A 24,532-nucleotide genomic window follows, 5' to 3' on the forward strand; every position below is an offset into this window, starting at 1 on the left:
ATGCACACACACACGTGTATATAAATAGATATCAAATACGACGATGTGTTGATTTGCTCAGCGAAATGGAAATGAGGAGCCTCGAGCCTGAGGGACAAGGGGCGCACGTGTTGGTCGAAAGTAGTCCACGGCGCTCACTTGAGCGAGAGTGGCCAGAACACAAAGAACTAGTGTAAGCCAAGCCCGAGCGTCGTGGGTCAGGTGGGAGGGATGGGATGGAGGGGGGTTTGTCCTAGACGTTGACGCTCAAGACCTTAAAGGCCACAAGGCCTGAAGGCAAGAGAGACGTGAAGAGCAAGAGGCGATGAGCCAATGGTTTACCCTGGTTTTATCCAGATCTGGCATGATATTTTGACATGGGCCTTATAGACCAGCCATGTGTAATGGATAAGGGGCTGGATGGTGTGGGGGAAGGGGGGTCAAGTGGAAAGGAGGCTTGGTTTCGCATGTGGTTCGAGTCGGCATAACAGAGGAAGGGGAGTCTATGGACGTACCATTTCTGAGGACCTTGTCATATAGAAAAAGAAACAAAAAGAAGAAATGAACGGCAAGAAGCCGTGTCAGAGGACCACCAAGAGAAAAAGAAAAAGTCAGAACTGATATCTAAAGACGTGATTGGAACCATGTATATCTCTCTTGCTCTGTCTCTAGGGGCTCAATGAAGAAGACTTGATTTTGTCCAACAGCTCGAACACCGCAATTCTGCTGTTTCTGTCAAGAGCCTGTCCACACCAAAGGAGGTTGTCGTGATAACTTCTTGAGATGAAGCCATCGTGAATAGAGAAAGAAAAAGCCTTCCCGGCGTCACCAATGGGTGAAGTGGGCTCATCCTTGATGGTCCCCACAGCCGGCGGGCAACCTCGAGCTTAAGCCTCGTCCACTCTGTTTTCCCCTCTCTCCTCGGTCTCTCTTCCTGGAGCACACACGTACACCACGTACACACACTTCCATTCGCAGGTGGAGAACAAAAAGAACATCAAGAGTATGGTTTTTTTTTTGGCAAAACGAAGGTACCGTTTCGACTGTACGACGATCCGCGTGCCGGCTGAGAACAGTTTATAGTTTGAGATGGTTTAGAGGAAACCCTCCCCCGCCGCCATGCTCACATGTCCTCACTAGCTACTACTACGTATCATTAGTACTACTACTGCTGCTACTAATATTGCCTTGCGTGTACATAGTATGTGTGTACAACACACAGATATCTGGATTCAGGGGCCCTGTGAGGGTCCAGCACGACGACGGCGGGCGGGCGAGGTGATCCTAGTGGATAAGTACCGCCCACAATACTACAGTACAAGTTGCTGCGGGCAAGTGGCACCAGTAGGGTATGTACACATCGTACTGTTTGGTCCTTCTGGACCTGGGGAAGAGACAGGGGGGAGGGGCCGCTCAGGGCGAAGGCGAGCCAATAGCGTCCCATCCAGTTGTCAGCGGGCCACCGCGGCCCCAGGACTTGCGACCTGCCAGACCAGGACCAGCACTGCAGCTGTGCTTGGAGAAAAGATTACTTGAGCCGAGGCATCTCGACCGCCTTGGGTTGGTAGTCATGTCCCCCACGATCTTTTGCTTCGGGTCTGGGTGATGCGGCCATGCTTCTTCTTTCTTGCTAATGTTCACTCCTATCTCTCTGTCAAGATCTACTTCCCCTTCTTCCTCCTTCTTCTTCATCATCCTGATTCCCATCCCAGCAGCTCAGATTGATCAACTGACACACTGGGCCTGGAAACATTTCTATAGTTGTCCTTCTTACTCAGCGCCCTTCTCTTCTTCTTCTTCTTCCTCTTCCTCCTCCTCTTCCTCCACCTCCTCCCATCTCTTGTGCGTTTCCTGAGCCGAACTACATTTACACGATGGCTACCCCGTCCAAGACATTCACCCGTGAGCAGGTGAAGAAGGAGGGAAATAGTGAAGATAACGTCTGGTTCATCATCGACAGCAAGGTCTATGATGTCTCGGATTTCCTGGACGCCCACCCCGGCGGCGAGGCTGTCCTGCGCCAGGTCGCCGGCACCGACGCCACCGAGGCTTTCTACAACCTCCACAGGCACGAGGTCCTGACGGGCAAGTATGCCGAGCTCGCGATCGGTACCGTCCAGGGCGAGACGCCCCAGGTGGTCAACCCGGGCCCGGGCGAGCTGTCTAAGGTCCCCTACGCCGAGCCTCTCTGGCTCAGCCCGCCCTTCAAGAGCCCCTACTACAACGACAGCCACCGCGCCCTGGCCAAAGCGGTCAGGAAGTTCACCGATCTCTACGTCACCCCGGAGGCCCAGGCCAAGGAGAAGGATGGGACCTACATCAGCCAGGAGCTGATTGACCGCATGTCCAAGGAGGGCCTCCTACACATGAGCCTGGGCCCGGGCAAGCACCTGCGGTCCGCACCGCCGCTGATGGGCGGCGCCGTCAAGCCCGACGAGTTCGACTACTTCCACGACCTCATCGTGTCGCAGGAGATGACGCGGGCCGCTGCCAGAGGCTTCCAGGACGGCAACATGGCCGGCATGAAAATCGGTCTGACGGTCGTGCTGAACTTTGCCAACGACGAGGCCTTCAAGAAGAGGATCGCCGACGAGTGCTTCAGCGGCAAGAAGAAGATCTGCCTGGCCATTACCGAGGCTTTTGCCGGCAGCGACGTCGCCCGCCTCCGCACCGTGGCCAAGAAGACGCCTGACGGCAAGCACTACATCGTCAACGGCACCAAGAAGTGGATCACCAACGGTGTATTCTGCGATTACTTTGTCACGGGTGTCCAGACCGACAAGGGGCTGTCTGTGCTGCTCATCCCTCGGGGCGAGGGCGTCGAGACCAAGCTCATCAAGACGAGCTACTCGACGGCTGCCGGCACAACCTTCATCACGTTTGACAACGTCAAGGTGCCTGTTGAGAACCTTCTGGGCAAGGAGAACCAGGGTATCTACGTCATTCTCAGCAACTTCAACCACGAGCGTTGGACCATGTCTTGTAAGATTATCTCTTCCTCTCGAAACTGGTGTTTCCTTGTCCCTGAATTGAGGAGGGAGAGAACCTAGACTGACAAAGAACCCATCAGGTGCCGTTGTTCGTTACTCTCGGATCATCATTGAAGAGAGTCTGAAGTGGGCCCACCAGAGAATTGTCTTTGGCAAGAGACTGATCGACCAGCCTGTCATCCGTCTGAAGTGAGTGTTTTCAATATCCCGCATCTCACAGTCTTGAGCCCAATGTGATGAACGCAGCTAATCCATCCGGCAGGCTCGCCAAGATGATCGCCCTCGTCGAGGCCCACCAGTCCTGGCTCGAGACGGTCACATACCAGATGTGCAACATGCCTTACTCGGAGCAGGCCAAGCACCTCGGCGGGCCCATCGGGCTGCTCAAGATGAGCTGCACGAGGATGGCACACGAGATCGCAGACGAGGCCGTGCAGATCTGGGGTGGCCGGGGTCTGACACAGTCTGGCATGGGCCGCGTGATTGAGAACTTCAACAGGGGGTACAAGTTTGATGCTATCCTGGTACGTCTTTATGTTCCCTTCCTCCTAATGTGACGATCCTGCCTTAGGTTTTGATTTGAAGACCTGGGACTAACCTGACCTTCATAGGGCGGTGCTGAGGAGGTTCTGGGTGATCTTGGTGTAAGGCAGGCCATGAAGTTCATGCCCAAGGAGAAGCTATAGGGGACTAGCCGTGGCAGAGGTAAGAGGAGGGGGAGGTGGGTGTACATGTTCGGTGTACAATATTTTAGAACGTAGATGAAATGAATCGGAGGATACTTTTAATACACAAAGTCGGCACAATTTCCAGGCCGTCTACACCAAGTCACTTTGCCAGAGATGGCCAGAGAAGTGCCACCAACACTTCACGAGAAGCAGAGTGAGGACCATTGAGACACATCACATCTGAGGCAGATGAGTGCATGTCAAGGAATAATTAGTTACTGCAGTCTGTACTATTAATGTTGCTTGCAGTATGAGACAGACCTGTTCATGACTAAGCAGCAGGGATTAGCTCCCCGACAGAGGATGCAGTCATACCTAAAGTGCCCCACCAAACTTTTTTGTCTCCTACTGAGTCACATCCTGGGTAGAATACAATGTACAATACCAAAGAGCACCTCATCGTGGTGCCTTGCCCTGCCTCGACGAACCCCATCCAGTGACGACAACAAGGCCCAGATCTCTCCCCAGCAGAGCAAACACTACCATTTTAGGATTCCAGCTTTCCAAATGGATCTTGACAAATTCCTCAAGTCCCTCAAGGGACGACCACTCGATGCCTCGATTGAGTCACTCGTGGCGTGAGTACACTCCACAGACATACGTGACCACACACACAGGCTTGTAGTAAGAAGTTCCATGCTCGTGGTGGATACGGTCCTGACCAGAAAGCCCTTTCCATTCTCTCCAGACTCCTCAAGAGAAGACAGATTAGTGGCCCCGAAGATTGCGCGCTTGCGACTGCACACATCCTCCTCCACGTCGTCGCCAAGTCCAAATGGTCCAACGTCGACTCGCTGCTCCAGCGCATCGAGAATGTCGGCCGCAAGCTTGTCCTCGCGCGACCCCAGGAGCTAGTCATAGGCAATATCGTGCGCCGCGTGCTCGGCCTGATCCGCGACGAGGCAGAGGAGGACCGCGGTGGGAATAATGACGATTCCATGTCCGACGTGTCGAACCTCCCTGGCGACGAGCCGCAGCACGCGACTAGCTCTATGCCCACCTCGCCCCGCCCTCGACTACCCCCACGCCTCACGACTCTGACCTCCACCGGCTCCTTCCACGTCCCGCAGTCTATGTTTAATATGCTTCAAGACTCGCCACGGTTTGCAGGGAGCTCGATGGGCACGCCGTTCGGCCGGGGCTCGGGCGCCTCGACGCCCATGTCCCACTCACAGGTGGCCAACATCTCGGCACTGCGATCCGAGGTCATAGAGGGGATCGAGGAGCTCAAGGACGAGATTGTCTCGGGCGACGAGCAGATCTCCAGCTACGCGGAGGTGCAGATACATCCCGGCTCCTTCGTGCTGGTCTACCGGCCCAACGCGACGGTCGAGAAGTTTCTGCTCGCTGCAGCCAAGAGACGCAAGTTTACAGTTCTGATTGCTGGTGTCGGGCCCTCCAGAGCCACTACCACCAACCACCAGGCGGCCCCGTATGCGTCCCTGCGAAAGCAGCTGCACAAGTTTGGCGTCCAGTCCATAGTCATGGCCGGCACTGGTGTCATGGCATACATGCCCAAGGTCAACGTGGTGGTGCTAAACTCGCAGGCAGTGACGGCGAATGGCGCGGTGCTGGCGGACGGTGGAGCCGCCGTTGCGGCAAGAGCTGCTCATGAGTACAACAAGACGGTGATTGTTCTGGGCGCGGTCTACAAGCTCTGCCCCGAGGACGAGCCAGACCTGGATGTCCTTGTCGACCTGGGCAACCCGCAGAGTCTCATGAGCTACCACGGGCAGATGGTCGAGGTGGATGTCAGTGCTATGAGCTCTGAATACATCTCTCCAGAGCTGGTCGACTTGTACATCTCCAACCTGTAAGTTTTCAACTGAGCAGCTCAGAAGTAAGGAGAAGGAGGCGTGATTGTGCTGCGGTCGCTAACAGCCTTTTTTGTCCAAGGGGCCCTCATTGTCGAGACCACCTTCAGGGTATCGTAGGCGACCACTACAAGATCGAGGACGTCGAATTTTCCGCGCAGTGAGGAAGGCGTTGAGACAACACGAAGCAGCTTATTGATGTAGGCTGTAAGTCGGTACCAAATGACTATTCTGGGCCTTCGCATGCAATTTTACGATCACGGCGGTCGGCGCAATGGTCAGCAACTGGCGTTGAGGGTTGGTTAAAGAAAAACAAAACAAAATAAAACTGAAGGGAAGGATCTTGTTCCTTGACTTCACACTTGGACCAGATAGAGCTACAGGCAGACACGGAGTACAGATCTCTTGCAAGGCTTCTTGGCCTGACGATACCATCAGGGACTGTCCAAACCCGGACTCTCTCTCAGTGCTGTTTTTGTCTTTCTTTTCTGTTATGAGAAATACAATTCGTGTAGGATGGAAGAGTCCTTATTATTTTTTTCTTGTTTCTTTTTACAAGATGCAGGCCAACGAGTTGTCAGCAGACAATTTTTGACAAAGTGACACTGCGCGTCCTACGTACTTTGGAGTTCTATTAACGACTTATCGACGTCGAGATTGACAGGGCGCGCAAGGCTACGTACAGCGCAGCAGTGGAGCTACTTGCAAGTAAACTTACGTATCTCTATAAGCTCCGATATGGTCTTTGTAAGTTCCGACGTTGTTGTATCGTTGTAAGTTCTGACAAGGCTCGGCAACATCAACTCAAAGACATATCTCAGACCGCGCGTCTTTAGAAGGTCAAAGAATCAAATGTTTGCAGGAGGATCATCAATGACAGGCTCTAGATTGTCAACATCATTCGTCTAGGCGGCCCAGGTGGCTCTGCGAAGGTGTCGTTCGTTCTGTTGCCTTGCGGGGCCACGTCAGCTCGCACGCCACGACTGCTGCCGGTGGGAGTCATCGTTTCTGTGATGGTGGGGTGGTGGTTCCTTCTTCTTTTACGTGCAGGGCCTGTCAGCAACAAGTGTTGCAGTTCATTGGAGGCCGTCCGGGGGGTGTATCTGATCCATTCTGCCCGTCTTACTGTGTAAAGTCTAAGTTCTTAGTACACACGACGCCAACCACTATTGCAGCCCCACGAGTGCTACTCCGCCTTTGCATGGGGAGGTTCCCCAATGAGCTTATCCAGACCCTGAACAACACACCTGTCGAAGGCAAATAGCATTTCTGGCCAGGGCTATGTGAGTAAACGAGAGAGTGTGTGACATCCCTCGTCATCGTCATCACACGGCCTTTTCGAAAAGAGCGAACGGAGATTTGTCCACTCATATTTATGGAGGGGTTGTTGTCTTGTCGTGCGTGGCTGTGTTTCTTCCCATCCTCCAAAGCAAGCAAAGCAAACAACATACATTACAATAATACTTTCCATCCTTCATCATCATCTTTCATCACCTGAAATCCAACGTTTGGTTTTATGCTCTCCCTCTCTCACTGAGCCTGACTTGGCACTCAACCTCATCACAAAACTTCACACAGGAACAACAATAACGACAACGATAACATCAACAACATCATCGTCATCACCATGGCACCACCACGACCACACGACGCCCCTCCGCCGCCATACTCGGAGACGGACATTTACTCAAATCCTAGCCGCTCCCCAGTCCTGGGCCAATCCCAGACTCTCCCTATCCGCTCGCGCGCCGCTTCTCACAACAGTCTGAATGCTGCTTCCGCCCTTGACGACGCCTCCTCGGTCACGTCCACCAGCGAGGTCATCTATACACCTCCTCTGACCCCTCGGAGCTCACCCTCCCACTCCCTGAGCCCAGATAACAACAACAACACAGGTCTGCTGAGCCCGTCCTATCCAGAACATCAGCGCCGCCGTTCGAGCGCCGCCGTGTCAGATCACCTCAGCAGCGCCTCGGCCGAAGCCTACTTCGAGTCACGCCCAGCTCCTGTTCTTCCTCTCGTCGAGGAACACATCATACACACCATCGCCGTCCACGCGGCCAGCCAGCCCGAGGATTTCCCTTACCAGCAGGGATGGGCTGACCGGGGCGTCCGACGTGACGACTGGCAGACGTTCCTGAACTATCTGCTGCCGAATCACGCCGCGGAGAGCAACGAGAACCTCATCGAACGCAAGCTCAGGGCGGAAGGCCTCGAGAGCGGCGAGGGCGATGATGACAAGACCGCGACAAAGACGTCGGAAAAGGTCGTCACTGGTGGTGGCGACAGGACGCCTGTCGAGGCGCAGCTGGAGCGGATCCGGTCGGCGAGCCACCACTCGGTGCAGAATGCCGAGGAGACAGTCCGCGAGTGGAACGAAGGCTTCTTTGGGCGGCGGGGCATCACCATCGAGCTTGAACAGACACCAGCAGATCATGTTGAGGGGGGAAGACCGCAGATGCCAGGCGCTTGGGACCAGTCTTTCAACCGCAGCCGCAGCCCGAGCCCCGACCAGCCTGCTAACCTGCCCAACGACGACAACGGCAACAATACTCGTACTCCCAGCCAGCAGCAGGGCAGCAGGTGGTGGCGCTTCAACCCCCTGAACCGCTTCGAGGCTTCCAGCGGCGGCCTGCAGATCGGCGGCCTCTCTATCGATGCAGGCGGTGTCGCCTTCGGCAACAACTTTATAGCCGACTCGAGGGGCGTGCGCCTCGGCGGTCTGGTGGCCGACAGTGCCGGCGTCAGAATGCGTGGACGTGGACTCTTTCCGCCCGGGCAAGGTGGTCCTCCTCATCACCCGAGTGGTGGTGCGTGGCCCCACCAGGGGCCTGTTCCTCCCATGATGCCGCCCATGTACCCTGGGATGCCTCATCCGCCGCCTCCTCCTCCTCCTCCTCCTGGCTTTGAGGAGCCCAACCCATCTGGATGGCCAGATGAGAAGAAGTCACGTGAGGGACGCTGGCATCGACATCATCATCACCATCGCCACGGTGGCGATGACAACGATGACGACGACAATGACAATAAGAATAAAGATGAAAAGGTCGGCGAACGAGGGCGCGGCCGCGGTCGTGGTGGTTTCAGGCACGGCGGCCACCGCAGGCACAGGTCACTCAGCTCAGCCTCCTCCTCATCGTCTTCATCATCCTCATCAAGCAGCAGCAGCAGCAAATCCTCCTCCGCCGAGAGCGACATAGGCTCTCTCCCCGACCACGACGACCTCCGCGACACCCAACTTCCGGTAGCCCGCTCCATCCTCGAGCGCTGGCTCGCCCACCCCGAGGACGGCGTCACCAGGGACCATGTCACCCAGGCCCGAACCGCCATCCGCCAGGCCAGGACCACCCCTCTCGAAGGCTACGGCCCGCTCCCCTCGACCTACGAGGAGAGACGAGCCCTCCGCCAGCAGGTTCGCGACTTGAAGGCTCAGTGGAAGGCCGTCAGGCGCCAGCAGGCACAGGCCAGACGCCAGGTCCAGCGCGAGAAGAGGGCTGTCCGACGGGCTGAGAAGCGCGAGGCGCGTAGGACGAAGAGGGAGCTGCGGCACGCCAAGAGGGACGCCAGACGGGAGAGGAAGCGGGAGGCCAAGAAGGGTGGTAGTGGTGGTGGTGGTCGCTGGGGCGGTTGGGACCGCCATCATCACCCTCACCCTCACCCTCACCTTCCCCCTCAGCCTCCATTTGTTCGTGGGTTCAGGGGGGGAGCACCTCCTCCACCACCACCGCCAGGCGCCATACCCCACAACATTTGTGGCCCACACCCAAGCGGTCGAGGAGGAAGAGGAGGCATGTTCGGGTTCGGGGGAGGCAGAGGAGGAAGTTTTCCGCCTCAGGGCTCGCACGTCGCCTTCCAGCGCGGCATGGAGGACTGGGGCCGGCGGATGGCCGAGTGGGGACGTGGTCTCGAGGCCGACTTAGGAGGGCGTGGCCAGCGATTCCCTGGTGCGTGGCCGCCGCCACCGCCGGATGACTACAACAGCAACCTCCATACAACTCCTCCTCGTCCTCGTGCCGATGCTGGTGAGCAGCAGGCTGGTGTGGACACTCGTCATTATGGGCCACATGCCACGTCAGCTGCCAAATATCGCGAGCTCGAGGCCAAGAGGGAGGAGCTGCAGCGCAAGAGAGACACTCTGGCTGCGTTTGACGGCGACAAGCCGGCGTATGGGCAAGAGAAGGACAAGGGAGGAGAAATGGGATTTGTTGACGGGGTGGAGAAGCCGGGCGCCCCTACGCTGGTGGGCTTGCTGGCTGAGATTGAGGAGTTGGAGAGCACAGTTAAGAAGCTGGGTGTCGAGGCTGATGAGCAGTACGCTCTAGAACTCATGGCGCTCGAGGCGGAGGAGTAGATGGGAAGGGCTCATCAGGGCAGTGTGTGCGTACAATCATATGAGTTGAGACGGGTCTCTCTTTTCAAGTGAATGGATTATATGGTCAATATTTTCATATGTAGCAAGAATTTTGGACAGTGATTATGCATGCAAAACTTAAGTCAGATGTGCCAAGAATGAATGGATTATCAGTGATTAAATGATATTCAACCTCCTCGTCGTCAACAGCCGGCAAGACTTTAGCCAGACCTCCTCGCTTGCAGACCATCATTTGTGCATTTTACAAATTTCTTCTTCCCATTTTTGTCTATCCCCGTCTGGATATCTATTGGAGTCCCCAGCGCCTCACCTAAAACGATGTGTGTGCTGCCCACGAACATGTATGTCCTCCTCCCCGTGCTTCAGTTGTAAACAACAAAATCATCATGGAAACCCCCCCTCTTTATGACGCATGTTTGCTCTCGTCCCTCTCGACCAGCTCGCCCACGCCCAGGCCCCTCCCGACCTTGACCTTCCTCTTCTCCTCCTTGGCACCGTCGGCGCCAGCCTTCTTCTTCTTCTTGGCCGGGCCGGCCTTCTTTTTCGCCGGGTCGCTCCCGACGTCGCCCACGGCATCGCCCTCGTCGACACCCTCGCTCTCGGCATCGGCCTGGTCCTGCAGCTGCTCGCGGATGGTGCCCAGGTCGAGCCGCATGCTGTAGGCGTCCTCGCCGTCCGCGTAGTACTTGGCCTCGGTCTTGTCGTTCTGGAAGCCCAGGGTGTCCTTGTAGAGGTGGATGGCCGCCTGGTTGGAGACGCGCACGTGCAGGGAGACGTACATGGCGCCAAAGGTCTCGACCATTGCCAGTTCTGTTTGATCGGTAATCCCCCTCCCCCTATGTTATCAGCATTGTTTGACCATACACACATATACACGTACAAATACACACACACAATGCCGATCATCATCATCACCATTCAAAAAAAAAAAAAAAAGGGGGGGGGGGGTTTTGGTTGGTTTTTTTTTTTGGTGTACTAGGTGTGGAGAGATAGACGTACGGCTCTGGCGCATCAGCTTCTCGGCAATGCCTAGCCTCCGGTGCGTCCTCATAACGCTCAGGCTGGTGATGTGGCCATGTGGCACGCCGTCGGCAGGGTCCTCCTCCATCTTGGCCAGGACGTAGCCCACGATCTTGGGATAATCGTACGGTGTTTTCTTGGGGCGGGCAATGTCGACGGCCACGAAGCTGAGCTGGGGCCATGATAGCGCGTGGTACAGGTAGTACTTGAGGAAGTAGTTCTCGGGAAGGTTTTCGAGGTTGGCATGTTGGATAAGAGGCAGGTCAGAGGACCTGAGGACGCGGATGTCCATGGTTGGTGGGGGGGGGGGGTTTACTGTAATGTATGAAGGATAGAAGAAAGAGAGCACAAGTAGAGAATAAGAAAAGTGAACGACGAGCTGTGTAGGAGGAGCTCTGTCAGGTCTGCTCGCTTCTCGTGTGTGTGTCTGTCGTGGTCGAAGAGATTGAGAGCGGTGGAGGGTAGCCAGAGAAAAGAGTTACGGGATTGGGAAGTTTGTTGGTGGATAGAAGCAATCGTGTAATGCTTTGCAGGTCCAGCTCAACGGCATCCATTAAGCCTTTGCCTGCCTACTTACTCAGTAACTAAGTAGCAACAGTAAAAAAGTTGGAGGGGCTCCCGCTAGAGCAACCCTCCCCCCATAATCCCCACCCCCCCAAGTCCCTTCCTCGTTGTTGTAGCCGGCAGCGGCCGGTATACTTTCACCCGACTGGAGCGCCTAAACGCTGGGCGTGCTTCATTGAGACAGTGGGGAAGGGGCCCCCAGAAGGAACAATCTCCAATGCTGTTGTCGGCTGCAGCGGGGGAGCCTAGTGGGAGGGGGGCGCCTGGGAGCTTCACGTAGCAGAACACTTGTAGCTCGGTTAAGCAGGACACCGATAATATATAAGTGGGAGGAAGGGAGGGAGTCTCACGATGTTGCCGGTTCATGAACAGGGTCTCTCTCCTCGTTACTTTGCCTAGTTGTTTTCTTCTGACATATTTTTTTCGTACTACATATCTAACATACAGTCTACCACCTGTCTACACTCATCTGAATTGACGCTCTTGTTTCGTTTGTTCTTTAATCTCTGTCTGTTCCTTCTTACACATTTGGTTTCGGTGTTGATTGGTGTTTGGTTTCCGACACACTGTCATTGGCTTTGTGTCATTCAGCATTGCGGACTTTATTCACGATCAATCAATTGATTGAGCAGCAGAAAGATGGCCAGCAGAATATTAGCAGGAAAGCTGGGAATAGTGACGGGAGCCTCAAGAGGTAAGCCTATACCTGACATCCCTCCTCTCAAAAGGTTCTCATCACTAAACAATGCAACAGGCATCGGGTCCGCAATCGCAGAGAACCTCGCTTCCAAAGGTTGCAACCTGGTGCTGAACTACACGTCCAAATCCTCAACCTCGCTCACTAAGGAGCTCTCCAAGAAGCTCGAGGGCAAGTATGGCATCCAGACCTTTGGCGTGCAGGCGGACCTGGGGACGCCCCAGGGCCCGTCAGCCCTCATCGCCGCCACCAAGGACCAGTTCCTGTCCTCGCCGCCCAGCCCAGATGCCAAGTTCCAGATCGATGTGATTGTCAACAATGCCGGCGTCGCCCGCAACGGCAAGCTGGGAGGAATCAAGGCTGAGGACTTCGACTTCACCTACCACGTCAACGTCCTGGGGCCCCTGCTCCTCATGCAGGCCGCCGCGCCTTACCTCCCCACCGACCGCTCCGGCCGCGTCGTCAACCTCTCGTCCATCTCGTCCGACTGCGGCTTCCTGGGGCAGTCCATCTACGGCGGGTCCAAGGCCGCCATCGAGGCCATGACGCGCGTCTGGGCCAGGGAGCTGAGCGAGCGCGCCACCGTCAATGCCGTCAACCCGGGCCCCGTCGAGGGACCCATGTATGCTGCCAACAGTGACGAGTTCAAGGCCGGCATCAAGGGCTGGATCGAGCACGCCCCGCTCATGCGGGCGCGGCAGGGTGTGGACGCTGACGAGGTCGTCGAGGAGGCAAGAACGAGTGGTGGCAGGCCCGCCTATGTCCACGAGATCGCCGGGATCGTGGGCATGCTGTGCACGCCAGATGCCGCGTGGTGCACCGGGCAGGTGGTCTGCGCGAACGGTGGTCTGTTGATGCATTAGACAAGGAAGCAAGCGTGTGTAGCAGAAGCTTGCGAGGACTAGGCTAGCACAGCTCTAATAACACGCCACTCTCCTGTTCATCTTGCATCTCTTCTGCCAGGACAAATACCAGTACCAGCGTTGCCATAGCTGTGGCCAAAGCAGCTGCGAATGACGTCCCGTCAGCGATCGACCGGAACCCGCCTCCTTTTGCCCCCGGCCAGTGTGCAACGATGCGCTCGCCCACTGCCATGAAGTTGTCATAGTTGTGGATTAGCAATGCCGTGAAGTCTGACGTCCTGGTTTCTCCAAGTTTGCACGATTGTATGCCTATCGCCAGGCTGGGGTCCCGGGCGCGTCACGCCGGCCCGTCGCCGTTGGCATCGTTGGACATGGCTGCAAACACGACGATGTTGTTGCTCTTAGCCTTCGTGAGCGCATCCTTGACGGTCTGATGCACTGACGAGGTCAGTGTCATAGGCTACTGTACGGTCATTGGACCTTGTACGAATTCGCAGTCTTTGCTCCCCTCCGCTGACGAGCACTGCACTCAAAGATGCCTCCTGTTGCAGCTGGATCCAAAGTGTGCCGTTCACTGGGCCCTGTTGGCTGCTGCATGTGTAACCTGGCGATATTAAATCATCATACGATCGGATTGCACTGTGATGCCCGAAAGAAAAGAGGGGGGGAAAGTTCACAGACGAATAACTTGGCTATCAGATTGAACTCCGAAATGTAACAACTCCCATCTCAGAGAAATATACGTTCAAACATCTCCAAGCTGGCTACGATCATTTCTGGCATAAATTTACCAAGCATAGCACAGTTCCTGGTGGCTTGTGAGAAGATAAGTTGCAGAATATTGGGGGGCTTGTAATTAGAGACCCACGAGCGACCTAATTCAACCTTGGTCAGAGGAACGCTTCCTCAATGCGCCTTTCTCGGGTCCAATCTCTTTGTGTAGATGGAGCTCAGCTGCTCAAGAACAAAGCAGCCTGGAATGTGCGAGCTTCGCCAATGAAAGTTGAATTCCGGATGATCAGCAATAGGATCCAAGTTCAGAATACCTCTCGTCTACAGCATTCGAAGACAATCATATTGAAACCTGCCTATTGTAATGAGATTGATGATCTAGCAAACATTGCAGAAGAAGATCAGAAATAATCTCAAGGGTGTTGTCAGTCACCATAAATCCTTTTTCCTCTTCCACCACCCGAGAACCAAGCGATGGAGGTCGGACAAAGACACCATCGCAACAAAGATGCCTAATTATTTTTCGCCTGTCATGGAGAGTTCTTCAAGTGCATTGTCCATAAGGAGGAACAATAGGCAAAAGGAAGTTCTATTTTTATCAGACTTGCATTCTTATCTTTCATCACTGGCGTGACTCTTAAACATCCTGCGCTGTACCCTTCGGAGAGCACTGGAGATTTTCGAATCTTCCGAGGTCAGAACAGCAGGACTGATACTTAACTTCGACATACCATCTTATTTGCGAACTAAACATATCGGGCTATTATTTACGATTGGCAGAACAGACGCTCAAAATCCACACGATGAGCAGTAATAATGACAGCAACTACGACAAGGGGCCAGTGTCGCCCACAGGTTCAGAGGCACGTTCGATCACAGTGAAGGATACAGCCGACCTTTCTGCCACGGGATCAATCCCGAAGAGCGACACAGAGGAGGCAGGTGATTGCACGCAGTCAGAAGACATCCCCCAGCTAGGTGACGATGCCAAGCATGAAGAAGCTGTCCAGCCTGAAGATGTTGCCCTGCTTGAGGACACTGTGCAGCTTGAGGACACTACTGAGGCTGAGGATACTGCTCAGACAGAAGACGTTCCCCAGCCAGACGGAGGTGTTAAAGCTGAAGACATTGTCCATTCTGAGGATGCTTCTAAGTTTGTGGATGATCCTACGCCTGAGGATATCACTGAGCCTGAAGACACCGCTGAGCCTGAAGACACCGCTGAGCCTGAAGACACTGCTGAGCCTGAAGACACTGTCGAGTCTGAGAACGATGTCGAGCTCGAGGACCCTTCCAATCCTGAAGAAGCTGCTCAATCTGAAGCTAACGTCCAGCCTGAGGATGATGCTCAGTCTGAAAACACCGCCCATCCAGAGGATGGTTCCCAGCCTGGTATTGCTTCTGAATCAGATGCAATTTCAACTTCAATGACATCCAATGAGCAGGAAGAAGATCATTGGAAACGAAAGGTGGAGGGATGGCAAGAAGCTCTGTATAGAAGCAGATCATCCGCAAAGTTACACCGGGACTATGTAGCTGTCGAAGACACTTTGCGCGGAGTCTCAACTCCAAATCTCTGGTGGAAAAGCACCTTGAGTACTTGCATCAAGTTCTTTGTGTTCTATCTCGTACTCCAACTCATCCTTTCTCATATCACGTTTCTGGGACATCAGTTACCCTGGACCTCGATATCGAACTCGGGACTTCCTGGGAACAGCACGACCCAACCTCAAACTCTGCATCTTCCGGATCACTACTGGACCCTCAACATCCCGCCTCATGCCGGCAACGAGGAGATCAAGCAGAGTTACGATAAGATTCTGGAAATTGCGCGCACCGAGGGAGACAAGGCGACTGCGACGAATGCCAAAGATGCGAGGCTTGCCTATCGTACCTTGACAAACCCCATGGACAGATGTGTGTATGATGCTCTATACCAGGGCTTCTGGACGAATGACCGACCGGTGTTGACGAAGTACTGCAAGAGTGTCGTGGACAAGCAGAAAAAACGAGAGAAGGAAGGATGCGACAAGTATGACTGCGTTTTCATCAATATCCTGGAGGAAGTCGTTGAGGAACACGTCGTTGAATCGAGGGTTCTGGTCACTGTGCCGAGAAGTTTCAAGAAAACAGCGGAAACCAAACAAAACGGCAAGACCAAATTGAAGACAATACTTTCAGGAGAATTCTTAAGGCGTGTGGGAAGGCTGGTTGAGGGGGATCAGCCAGTCCTGAACCAATATCAGGGACTTCGAGGATGGTGGTCCTGATGCTGGGCATCCGGTCGTCGTGACTGTGTTGTGCTTCACGCATTTTATATGCAAAGTAACTTGGTCATTTTTTCATTCAAGAAAAAGACACTGTTTCAATTATAACATTAGTGAATATTTTGGGGTTCTGTCCTTAATTAAGAACCCGATTGCATAGAATTCAATCTTCCTGAACGCACAATTATACGTGCTGAATGGATTGATACATCCTCCCTGGAAGGTATCGTTGCATAGATATTTACGTCAAGCCGTAGCTGCTCTCCAGCGATTTTGTTGAAGTTGTCAAGTAGAAGAGGGGTACAAGTATAATTGAGAGGAATGTCATTATTATATTATCTCATGTCTTTCTTCGTCCCCCCCCCCCCCCCTCCTCTCTCTTCCTTCCATCTCTTCTCTTTCTCTGTCTCTCTATAAGAGAGAAGACCTCCGGGTATGTGTGCGTGATAATGTGTTTAAGTGTTTATGTGTGCATGTATGTTTCCGGTTGCTTGAAGATGGCTGACAAGTACAGGTTAGAAGATGCCGTCCATAACCTTTTGTGGGAGTAATTTCTTTCATGTAGTTAGTTGACATAACGACCCTCTAATAAGTAACATGTTAGACTTTCGATTTGGTTGGATCAAGGGAATGGACAGGAAGAGATTTGGACCAGTCTCGTCAGTCGCTCGTACCGGCTGCTTTTGACAGCCGTTGGTGATATCCGTATGTCATCTCGAAGGAATCAGTCTCCTGTATCGTCTTTGTAATATTCTCTCTACATGGACATTTGAAGCGGAAGGGTAAAGACGTAATTATGTAGGTACAGTTCTGCCGAATGTATGGTTCATCGGCCGAGTCCGGGTCCGACGGCACGGGTCCGAAACAGCTACTGAATGTACTAAGGATGGACGGAAACGATATTCCTTCTCAGACCTTACCAAGTCTTCCATTCAGCAGCAATACAGATTACTCGTGCACACACTTGCACACTTGCCCAATCTTATTCCGACATCAAGATCCAAGGTCAAACTCAGAATAGCAGTGAGAACCGGCCGTTGCCTCACTGTCGGACCTCAGTCCTCGTGAGAAACACAAAATAATCTTAGGCGACCATGGCATCCAGCGACCCGTTCGACGACGTCCTCAATCTTGAGGATAGATTCTACTCGGAAGGGTATGAACAAGGCGTCGCCGACGGCGCCCGCGTGGGCAGGATCGAGGGCCGCTCGTTCGGCATCGAGAAGGGCTTTGAAAAGTTTGTCGAGGCGGGGCGGCTCTACAGCAGGTCTGTGGTGTGGGCGAACAGGCTCCCTCAGTCTCAGGCCAGACTTCAGGTGTCGGAGGCATCAGATGTTGCTGCTGCTGCTTCTACTGTTCCGGCTGAGGCCTCCTCGACAGCCGGCAGGACCTTGCCGAAGTTGGACAAGGGAGGCTCGAGACTGGAGAAGAACATTGTCACCCTCCACGCACTGGTGGAACCGGATACCTTGTCGACGGAGAACACGGATGAGGCGGTCAATGATTTTGACGATCGGGTGAAGAGGGCGCAGGGAAAGGCGAGAGTGATTGAGAGGAATGTTGGAGAGGATGGCGGTGCCGACACCGCGAAGGCGGACGGCAGCAGCCCCTCGACCACAGCGGCGAAAGTTGGCGACCGTGGTGAGCCTTCAGGTTCATCCACCTCTCCACCTCAGGGGCCAGGCATCCAATTCTGAGGACCTCCAGTGGTCATCGAAGCTTCCAAACAGCACGAGAAGGCACGGGATGGAAGAAGATGTCTTACCTCGCCGCGAGCAGCCGCTGCATGCAGGCATCAGGGTGTTGACTTGGCTCGGGCTTGTGCACTGCAGAAACTCCGCATCGACGGGCAATTCACGGAAACACATGGTGGAATGCTCACCTCAGATCAGCCAAGACCACACCGACTGGACTTGTGCTCGCGTCTCCTTGGTTCTGCCAGTCCAAGAAATGAGCCGAAGCACAGCTTAGAAGTTCAAAGAACACTACGTTGAAGTATGTAAGAAAGGTGTGGAGCTACCGGTGGCAGACATGAACTAATTGATATTCAGCAAGAGACCCTCTCACCAGCGCAGGCTCGGAGGCGTATCTAAAGCGTCCCTTGCACGCTGCCCAAGTGATGTAGCAAGATGAGTCGGCTTTCTTAGTATTTCGGCTGGATCATGGCAGGCGAGGTTGTGAGCACGAAGGGAACATCCTACAGTCTGGAAATAAAGCGGCGGTATCTGGCCGCTCCTCAGGCGAAGGCTCAAGCGCAGTGGTCTACAGGTTGATCGTGGCGTATCCTCTCAACTACAATATACAAACGTCCAATCACTTAAAATTTGTGTGCTTAGTGGCAATGATCTGAAATGCCCCGGGACCGAAGTGACAAGACCGAGATGTGGACAAGCTCTTCATACAGCCTATGTATAGGTCTTCCACGGTCTCGACTTTCAGTAGAGCGCCTGCCGCGAGAAAGTTTGGCTTTGAAAATTTTGAAAAATCATCATTGTCTAATCATTTTGTCGCGATAGATTGCGACTTTTATACATGTCCTGCTTGCCCTGCCCGTCCCTCTATGCTCTAAACCTTACTGGAACGTCCGGCATGGGTATCTGTCCCATCATGTTAGCAAACACCATACAGCCAACCAAAACCCCCCCGCCAACGGTCGTGGATCAAAACTCACTTGTCCGGGTAGCTCTGTTCCTCCGTCAGCCCCCAGGGATGCACGTCCCACTCCCCCTTCTTTAGGCTCTGGCCACTGGGCAGGGGCGGCAGGCCGTCGACGAGCAACTCCTTGGCAACGTCGACGCCCTTCTCCTCAAAGACCCTTGCGAGGCCCTTCTCCTGGCCCTCGGCCTCGGCGGCCACGAGGGCCTTGCTGCCCTCCTCGCCGATCAGCTCGACCTTGGGGGCCTCGGCGCTGCCGACGGTCAGCAGGGCAACGGCGTCGGCCTGTGAGACGACGCTGAGGCGCGGGTAGTTGCGGCGGGTGTCGCGCTTCCAGTACGCGTTGTCGGCAATGTCGCCTGCGGGGACGGTCACTGGGTCGTCGTAGGCCAGAGGATCGTTGCCGCCGGGCGTGGGCCAGCGGTAGTAGGGGTTGAGGGGCACGCCATTGGAGCGGTTGGCATCGATAGCGGTGGCGCGGCGGATACGTTCCCAGATTCCGACGGACTGGAGGGTTTGTTTCTGGACGGGGACAAGAGAGAGGGGCATGTCAGTCTTGTCTGGCTGCTCGCGGGTAGACAGGTTGGGGCGTGGGAAATTCGATCCCAATTGGGAGTTTAGAGATCTTCTTACCTTTGCTACGGGGATCACATGGCTCGCGGTAGCCGTCACTACTGCCTTGGAAGCCATGGTGTAGGCTGTTAGGGGAGGAGAGGAACTGGAGATGGGGTCTCTGTTGGTGGTGATAGTGGAGGGAGAGCAACTTGCTTGATTGCTGCTTCGAACGCATCACCGAATCGTATGGGGAGAGGCTGCTCTACGAAACAGGAGTGACATGATTGGCTAGAATGACTTAGTCAGCTCGGGCCGGGCCGGGATTGCTGGTCGGCAGGGCAGGACCAAAGTTGGAGGAAAGTACTGGAGACCTGCGCTTTTGCTACAGTTTTTAGTTTTCTCCCTCTCTCTCTCTTTCATGGCCTGCCAATCCAGAGGCACCGTCCCTGCTTCCCTACCGCCGAGATCACGGCTGATTTAACTACTGCTACCATGCATGTAGCACATCTGAGTCTTTGAGTAGCTGATTGGCTATTCTTCAAAACATGGATCCTCCCCAAATTCTTCTTGTTTCTTTTAGAAAGAAAGGTGACTGTCTGGACGGGGAGCCCGACCACGGTGTCGGCTGCGAGAATTAACAAAGGCCGAGCTAAGCTGTGGTTGATTGATCAGTATTACTAAGTAGGATTCGAGCTCGACCAGATCCCGTGGCGACTAACAAGGTCAGTATTGGTTCTGCTAGGTGTGGTGTACGACAGTTGGCGCCCCTGGGTAAACCTTGGTATGTGTTCAGCCCAGTATGGAGCTTCAGAGGAATGGCGCAAACCCTCCCCCCCATCTAGAAAGTACGTATTTAGCGACAGCGCCCAATAAAGACGATTTGTCTTTTGCAGGAGGTGCGTGCAGTCTTGTCAGAGAGCGACGATCCCACCTGGGGAGGCGGCATTGTCTAGCACCCGTCTGTTCCTTAGAGGACCAGCCTTTCCTCTGATGCAACCAAAGACACCGAGGCATCCAGATCTCGAAACTCGGAATTTGGAGCTAGGCGATTGGGGACAGAAAGGAAGCTGGGTGTGCAATTCCGGGACTAGACGGCAGGTCAGATCAGATTGGATTGAACGGACGATGATGAAATTGCCTTGCGAGACCTGAACCAACCCTCTTTCTCACACACACCCACCCACCACAGCCCCCCCCCCCCTTTTTCCCCTCCTCCAAAACACCCTGGGGCGCACTTGGAAAATAGAGCCTACCAAAGAAAGAATTGGAGCATAGCACCCGGGTCCTCCTGCGCCTGGGTGTAGGCCGAGAAGGTCTCTCAACAGCTGCGCAGTGAGGAGCTCCCTGTCTGGTTTCTGATTGGCTCGAGCTCTACCCCAGACGACATCCCATCCCACCGTGCCTTGCTTCCCATATCTACCCTCCTCCATCCCCCTTCCGTGCCCCCTTGAACTTGCTTTTCTGTTTTTCCCTTTCCCCTTCTTTACTTTTTCAGCAGACAGATCACTTTCCACCCACCCCCTTATCCCCACTGTACACTGTCGTAAGCCCGAAATTCCCAACCCCCCCCCCCTCGCGGTCACACACTCAGAGCCACTTCCCAACTGTACTCTCTTCGGACGCACGGCACTCTGCTTGTTTCATCACATCTCCACAGCCTGTAGGTTTCCATTTTCACAATGATGTGAATTCATGATGTGCACTCCGTTTGTGTGATCTGCGGTAGGACATGTGATGGACGCCAATGTGTAGCTGACAGGCTCCTTTAGAGCACTTTCTCCTCTAGCCCCTCAAGATGCCTGTTGAGCTCCGCAAGCGCAAGGCTCCTCCGCCAGCACCCGAGCCTCCCAAGAAAAAGGCAGCCAAGGTCGTAGCCAAGGTCAAGGAGGCCATCAAGGGCAAGACTGGTGAGCCTGCCAAGGCAGAGGCGCCCACCAAGACCAATGGGGCCGCCTCCAAGAAGGTCGCGGTCGGCGACAGCATCGACCTTGCCACTTATGGCGGTGAGGTCACCCTCAACGACGGGACCACCACGACTCTTGCCTCCCTCGTTGAGAAGTCTGGATCTGGAGTCGTCCTCTTCACCTACCCCAAGGCCTCGACGCCGGGCTGCACCAACCAGGCCTGCCTGTTCCGCGACTCGTATGAGCCCCTGACCGCTGGTGGTCTCGCCATCTACGGCCTCTCCCGGGACTCGCCCAAAAGCAACACCACCTTCAAGGAGAAGCAGAAGCTGCCCTACCCCCTGCTGTGCGACCCCAAGGCCAGCCTGATCTCCGCGATCGGTCTGGGCAAGGGCCCCAGCAGCACCCAGAGGGGCGTCTTCGTGGTGAATAAGGCGGGCAAGGTGCTTCTGGCCGAGCCTGGCAGCCCGGCTGGGACCGTCCAGGCTGTGAAGAAACTGGTCGAGTCAGGTGTTGTGAACGGTGCCGCTCCCGAGGTGGAGAAGGAGAAGAAAGAAGAGGAGAAGACCAACGGTGATGCGGTTGAGGAGGCCAAGGTGGAGGAGTCTGAGGAGAAGAAGAAGAAGGAGGAGAAGGAGGAGAAATGAGGAGCTGCGGCCCCTTAAGGCCTGCGTCTTGTCCATGTCTGACAAGAGACTGATCGTTGCAACAGGATAGGACTGGGGACGCCATCTGTCTTTTCAGTATCGCTTTGCTGCTTTGCTGGTAGGAATAGAATGCCGATCTTGGCCCAGACTGGGGCAACTCTTGTTAGCAGTGTACTGTACTATACGATCATGAGCCTGTTCATCTACTTAGTATTCTAAATCTTGAGGATTATGTACTGTCTAGCTGAGGTCTGAAGGCGAACGCTGAACGACAAGATGCAACTGTGACATTACATGTATATATATATATATGCTCAAATCTGAGGACTTGAACAGCTCATATCTCTTGTCTCCTGAATTTTGTTTTCACTACATGTCTTCTTTGTCCATTCTGAATGCAGCGAATAAGCAGCTTATACTGAAATCGTCTGCTTCAATAGTATGTAAGAGCATGGCAAGCCCCACTTTAATTGAACTACACCCCAACCTTCAAGCGGCGCGGCGCCGCCAAGGCTATTATTTTACTTACAGTACTACTTGCTTCCTACATTCAACCACTGATTCTACATACACCAGAAGCTCACTTCGCGCTGCTGTTTTCGGCGCTCAAACGAGCCAGCCTATGAGAGCTCCTTTCTAACCATCCTAACACACCCTCTACCGACCAGTAAACAAGAGAAACGAATACAAGGAGAGAAGGCGAGCCCCCCTTCAAGAAGAAGACATGGCCGCGCCGCCTCCACCACCACCCAAAGCCGGCGGCGGCATGTCGCTTTACGCAAACCTGCTGAACCCGAAGGCGGCCGACGCTTCTACCTCGGCAACAGCGTCCATCACAGGCGCTCCTGTGGTCTATGACAGCGGAGACAAGGACGATGCCTCTAGGAAGGAGGCCATTCCAGGTACGCGAAAGCATTCTCCCCGTCCTCAGCAGCAGCAGCAGCAGCAGCAGCTCTTTGGTAACCCTTCTTGGCTGACGGAACCACCTTCCTTTGACCCCTTCTCCAGCCATGCGCTTCCAGCCCATTATCCGTCGCCCACAGGCAAACCAGAAGAAACCTCCCAAGCCCGGTTTCCCAAAAGCTATACCACAACAGCCACCACAAGCTCCTCTTCCTCCCACCACAGCCGCCTCCACAGGCGAGACCAACAAAGATGTCACGGGCAGCGCCACCGCGGCGGCGGCGACGCAGCCGTCCGATCTACAGTCCCAAGCACAACGTACCACCCTCGCCGACTGGGCTGCCACAGAGGACGATGAGTACCTGTGGGGTGCAGGCGAGAAGCGGCAGCGGGGCGGACGCAAGGCGGCGCGGAAGAGGAAGAAGAACGCACAGGATGGCGGCGGCGGCGGCCGGCAGCGTGAGACGGACTGGGATGAGATTTACGACCCGGCCCGGCCGACGAATGTCGACGAATACCTCCGGAGCGAGGAGAGGATACGCGAGGTGCAGGAGTGGAAGGCTGTGCTGTATGCGCACAGGCGCAGGAGGAAGGGGAGCTATGATGAGAGTAGTGAGGAGGAGGAGGAGGAGGATGAGGACGGAGACGGTGAGAGGAGGGGAATGGGTCTGGCCAGTAAGTTTGCTCTTGTTTTCTCCCCTACGTTTAGCAGACCTTTTCGTTTCTTTGGGTGTGCTTTCTTCATGCTCACGACATCCTTTTCCTTTCCACCTCTACCAGATCAATTCGCCCCTCCAGCCGAGTACTCCTTCGCACCACCGCCAATGTCACCACCGCCTCGAGAAGCACCAGCACCCGTGCCCGACGACGCGACGGGTGACGATGCCTATGCCCGGCGCCTCGCGCTGTCAGGAATGGCACCACCACCGCCCACAGATACCCCAACTCCTCCACCGCCTCCTCCACCTCCCGAGGAGCCAGTCCAAGACAGTGCGACCATTACCCGCGGTCCTGTCCGCTACGAAGCACCGCCCCAGCCCAGCCCCGCCCCTCACGACGCTATGGACGTCGACGACGATGACGACGACGACGACGACAACATAGGAAACATCGATCTCCCACCCGCTCTCGGCCTCGGCGCGCCAGACGCAGAAGGTGAAGCCCAGCAATCCCGCACCAACCGACCCGGACAAAAGGGCTTTGCCCAGCGCCTGATGAGCAAGTACGGTTGGACCGCTGGCAAAGGCCTCGGCGCGTCCTCGTCGGGCATCATCAACCCCTTATCCGTCAAAGTCGAGAAGCGCAAGAGGCGACCGGACGCCGAGGGCGGCGGGTTCGTAGAGCCGGGTGGGCGGGGCAAGATCGTTGGAGGCAAAACAGCTCCTGCTGGAGCAGCAGACGATGGGCAAGAGGATGGCAGCAGCAGCAGCAAGTTCGGCCCCATGTCGGAGGTTGTCGTGCTGCGGAACATGCTCGAGGGGATGGACAACCTCGAGGGCGAGATCAGCGACGGGCTGGGCCAGGAGATTGGCGAGGAGTGCGGCGACAAGTACGGGCGCGTCGAGCGGCTGTACATTGACGTCGGGGGCCGGCAGGTCTTTATCAAGTTCACCGACGCCGTGTCCGCGCTACGGGCGGTCAACGCGCTCGAGGGCAGGGTCTTTAACGGCAATGCCATCGCCGCGCGCTTCTGGGATGCCGACAAGTTCGAGAAGGGGATCTATGGTGGACCATTGTAGTCATCCATCCATACACACAGGAGCAGCCAGTAGTAATGTTCGCACTTTTTAAAGAAAAGATCTATCTTTCCATCTATTCGGCCATGCCCACTTTCTGCCAGAA

At 55.0% G+C, this 24,532-nt stretch overlaps 9 protein-coding genes across 9 annotated transcripts; 6 read left to right on the forward strand and 3 right to left on the reverse strand.

Moving 5' to 3' along the window:
- The first annotated feature begins 2,336 nt into the window (after window positions 1-2,336).
- On the forward strand, window positions 2,337-3,791 carry M406DRAFT_358283 (uncharacterized protein). The gene is made up of 4 exons (XM_040923851.1): window positions 2,337-2,961; window positions 3,050-3,158; window positions 3,232-3,493; window positions 3,581-3,791. Exons 1-4 carry the CDS (start codon window positions 2,346-2,348, stop codon window positions 3,653-3,655), a joined length of 1,062 nt encoding a protein of 353 aa, XP_040771631.1. The 5' UTR covers window positions 2,337-2,345; the 3' UTR covers window positions 3,656-3,791.
- Window positions 3,792-4,086: 295 nt separating this feature from the next.
- On the forward strand, window positions 4,087-5,675 carry M406DRAFT_108186 (uncharacterized protein; the record flags this gene model as incomplete). Its single annotated transcript, XM_040915288.1, has 3 exons — window positions 4,087-4,275; window positions 4,323-5,510; window positions 5,594-5,675. Exons 1-3 carry the CDS (start codon window positions 4,205-4,207, stop codon window positions 5,673-5,675), a joined length of 1,341 nt encoding a protein of 446 aa, XP_040771632.1. The 5' UTR covers window positions 4,087-4,204.
- Window positions 5,676-8,581: 2,906 nt separating this feature from the next.
- Window positions 8,582-9,245, reverse strand: M406DRAFT_358284 (uncharacterized protein). The gene has a single exon (XM_040923852.1). It carries the CDS (start codon window positions 9,152-9,154, stop codon window positions 8,666-8,668), a length of 489 nt encoding a protein of 162 aa, XP_040771633.1. The 5' UTR covers window positions 9,155-9,245; the 3' UTR covers window positions 8,582-8,665.
- Window positions 9,246-10,133: 888 nt separating this feature from the next.
- On the reverse strand, window positions 10,134-11,195 carry M406DRAFT_296048 (acyl-CoA N-acyltransferase; the record flags this gene model as incomplete). The annotated part of the gene is made up of 2 exons (XM_040919225.1): window positions 10,134-10,693; window positions 10,883-11,195. 2 exons carry the CDS (start codon window positions 11,193-11,195, stop codon window positions 10,287-10,289), a joined length of 720 nt encoding a protein of 239 aa, XP_040771634.1. The 3' UTR covers window positions 10,134-10,286.
- Window positions 11,196-11,865: 670 nt separating this feature from the next.
- M406DRAFT_296049 (NAD(P)-binding protein) lies at window positions 11,866-13,027 on the forward strand (the record flags this gene model as incomplete). The annotated part of the gene is made up of 2 exons (XM_040919226.1): window positions 11,866-12,161; window positions 12,222-13,027. Exons 1-2 carry the CDS (start codon window positions 12,107-12,109, stop codon window positions 13,025-13,027), a joined length of 861 nt encoding a protein of 286 aa, XP_040771635.1. The 5' UTR covers window positions 11,866-12,106.
- A 4,093-nt stretch (window positions 13,028-17,120) lies between these two features.
- Window positions 17,121-17,723, forward strand: M406DRAFT_334288 (DUF1715-domain-containing protein; the record flags this gene model as incomplete). The annotated part of the gene is made up of 1 exon (XM_040920922.1): window positions 17,121-17,723. The coding sequence occupies one exon, from the start codon at window positions 17,121-17,123 to the stop codon at window positions 17,721-17,723; it is 603 nt and encodes a 200-aa protein (XP_040771636.1).
- Window positions 17,724-18,477: 754 nt separating this feature from the next.
- Window positions 18,478-19,410, reverse strand: M406DRAFT_358285 (NADH:ubiquinone oxidoreductase 21.3kD subunit 21.3a). The gene is made up of 3 exons (XM_040923853.1): window positions 19,315-19,410; window positions 18,698-19,203; window positions 18,478-18,623 (listed from the first exon to the last, which is right to left on the reverse strand). The coding sequence occupies exons 1-3, from the start codon at window positions 19,369-19,371 to the stop codon at window positions 18,599-18,601; spliced, it is 588 nt and encodes a 195-aa protein (XP_040771637.1). The 5' UTR covers window positions 19,372-19,410; the 3' UTR covers window positions 18,478-18,598.
- A 1,324-nt stretch (window positions 19,411-20,734) lies between these two features.
- On the forward strand, window positions 20,735-22,029 carry M406DRAFT_358286 (AhpC-TSA-domain-containing protein). Its single transcript, XM_040923854.1, has 2 exons — window positions 20,735-20,896; window positions 21,006-22,029. The coding sequence occupies exon 2, from the start codon at window positions 21,032-21,034 to the stop codon at window positions 21,785-21,787; it is 756 nt and encodes a 251-aa protein (XP_040771638.1). The 5' UTR covers window positions 20,735-20,896; window positions 21,006-21,031; the 3' UTR covers window positions 21,788-22,029.
- A 1,620-nt stretch (window positions 22,030-23,649) lies between these two features.
- Window positions 23,650-24,479, forward strand: M406DRAFT_358287 (uncharacterized protein). The gene has a single exon (XM_040923855.1). The coding sequence runs from the start codon at window positions 23,752-23,754 to the stop codon at window positions 24,427-24,429; it is 678 nt and encodes a 225-aa protein (XP_040771639.1). The 5' UTR covers window positions 23,650-23,751; the 3' UTR covers window positions 24,430-24,479.
- The last annotated feature ends 53 nt before the right edge of the window (window positions 24,480-24,532 follow it).

The sequence above is a fragment of the Cryphonectria parasitica genome (assembly GCF_011745365.1).
Source record: "Cryphonectria parasitica EP155 unplaced genomic scaffold M406scaffold_9, whole genome shotgun sequence".
NCBI lineage: Eukaryota > Fungi > Ascomycota > Sordariomycetes > Diaporthales > Cryphonectriaceae > Cryphonectria > Cryphonectria parasitica.

What these genes read in the sequence shown, in the direction of transcription:
- M406DRAFT_358283 (XM_040923851.1), top strand. Translation starts at nt 2,346, where the DNA reads ATGAGCCTGGGCCCGGGCAAGCACCTGCGGTCCGCACCGCCGCTGATG. An exon ending in CGAGCGTTGGACCATGTCTT is followed by an intron (nt 2,962 to 3,049) that starts GTAAGATTATCT and finishes AGAACCCATCAG; the next exon opens with GTGCCGTTGTTCGTTACTCT. An exon ending in CAGCCTGTCATCCGTCTGAA is followed by an intron (nt 3,159 to 3,231) that starts GTGAGTGTTTTC and finishes TCCATCCGGCAG; the next exon opens with GCTCGCCAAGATGATCGCCC.
- M406DRAFT_358284 (XM_040923852.1), bottom strand. Translation starts at nt 9,154, where the DNA reads ATGATGGCGGTCCCAACCGCCCCAGCGACCACCACCACCACTACCACC.
- M406DRAFT_358285 (XM_040923853.1), bottom strand. Translation starts at nt 19,371, where the DNA reads ATGGCTTCCAAGGCAGTAGTGACGGCTACCGCGAGCCATGTGATCCCC. An exon ending in ATGTGATCCCCGTAGCAAAG is followed by an intron (nt 19,204 to 19,314) that starts GTAAGAAGATCT and finishes GTCCCCGTCCAG; the next exon opens with AAACAAACCCTCCAGTCCGT. An exon ending in GAACAGAGCTACCCGGACAA is followed by an intron (nt 18,624 to 18,697) that starts GTGAGTTTTGAT and finishes ATGATGGGACAG; the next exon opens with ATACCCATGCCGGACGTTCC.
- M406DRAFT_358286 (XM_040923854.1), top strand. Translation starts at nt 21,032, where the DNA reads ATGCCTGTTGAGCTCCGCAAGCGCAAGGCTCCTCCGCCAGCACCCGAG.
- M406DRAFT_358287 (XM_040923855.1), top strand. Translation starts at nt 23,752, where the DNA reads ATGGACGTCGACGACGATGACGACGACGACGACGACAACATAGGAAAC.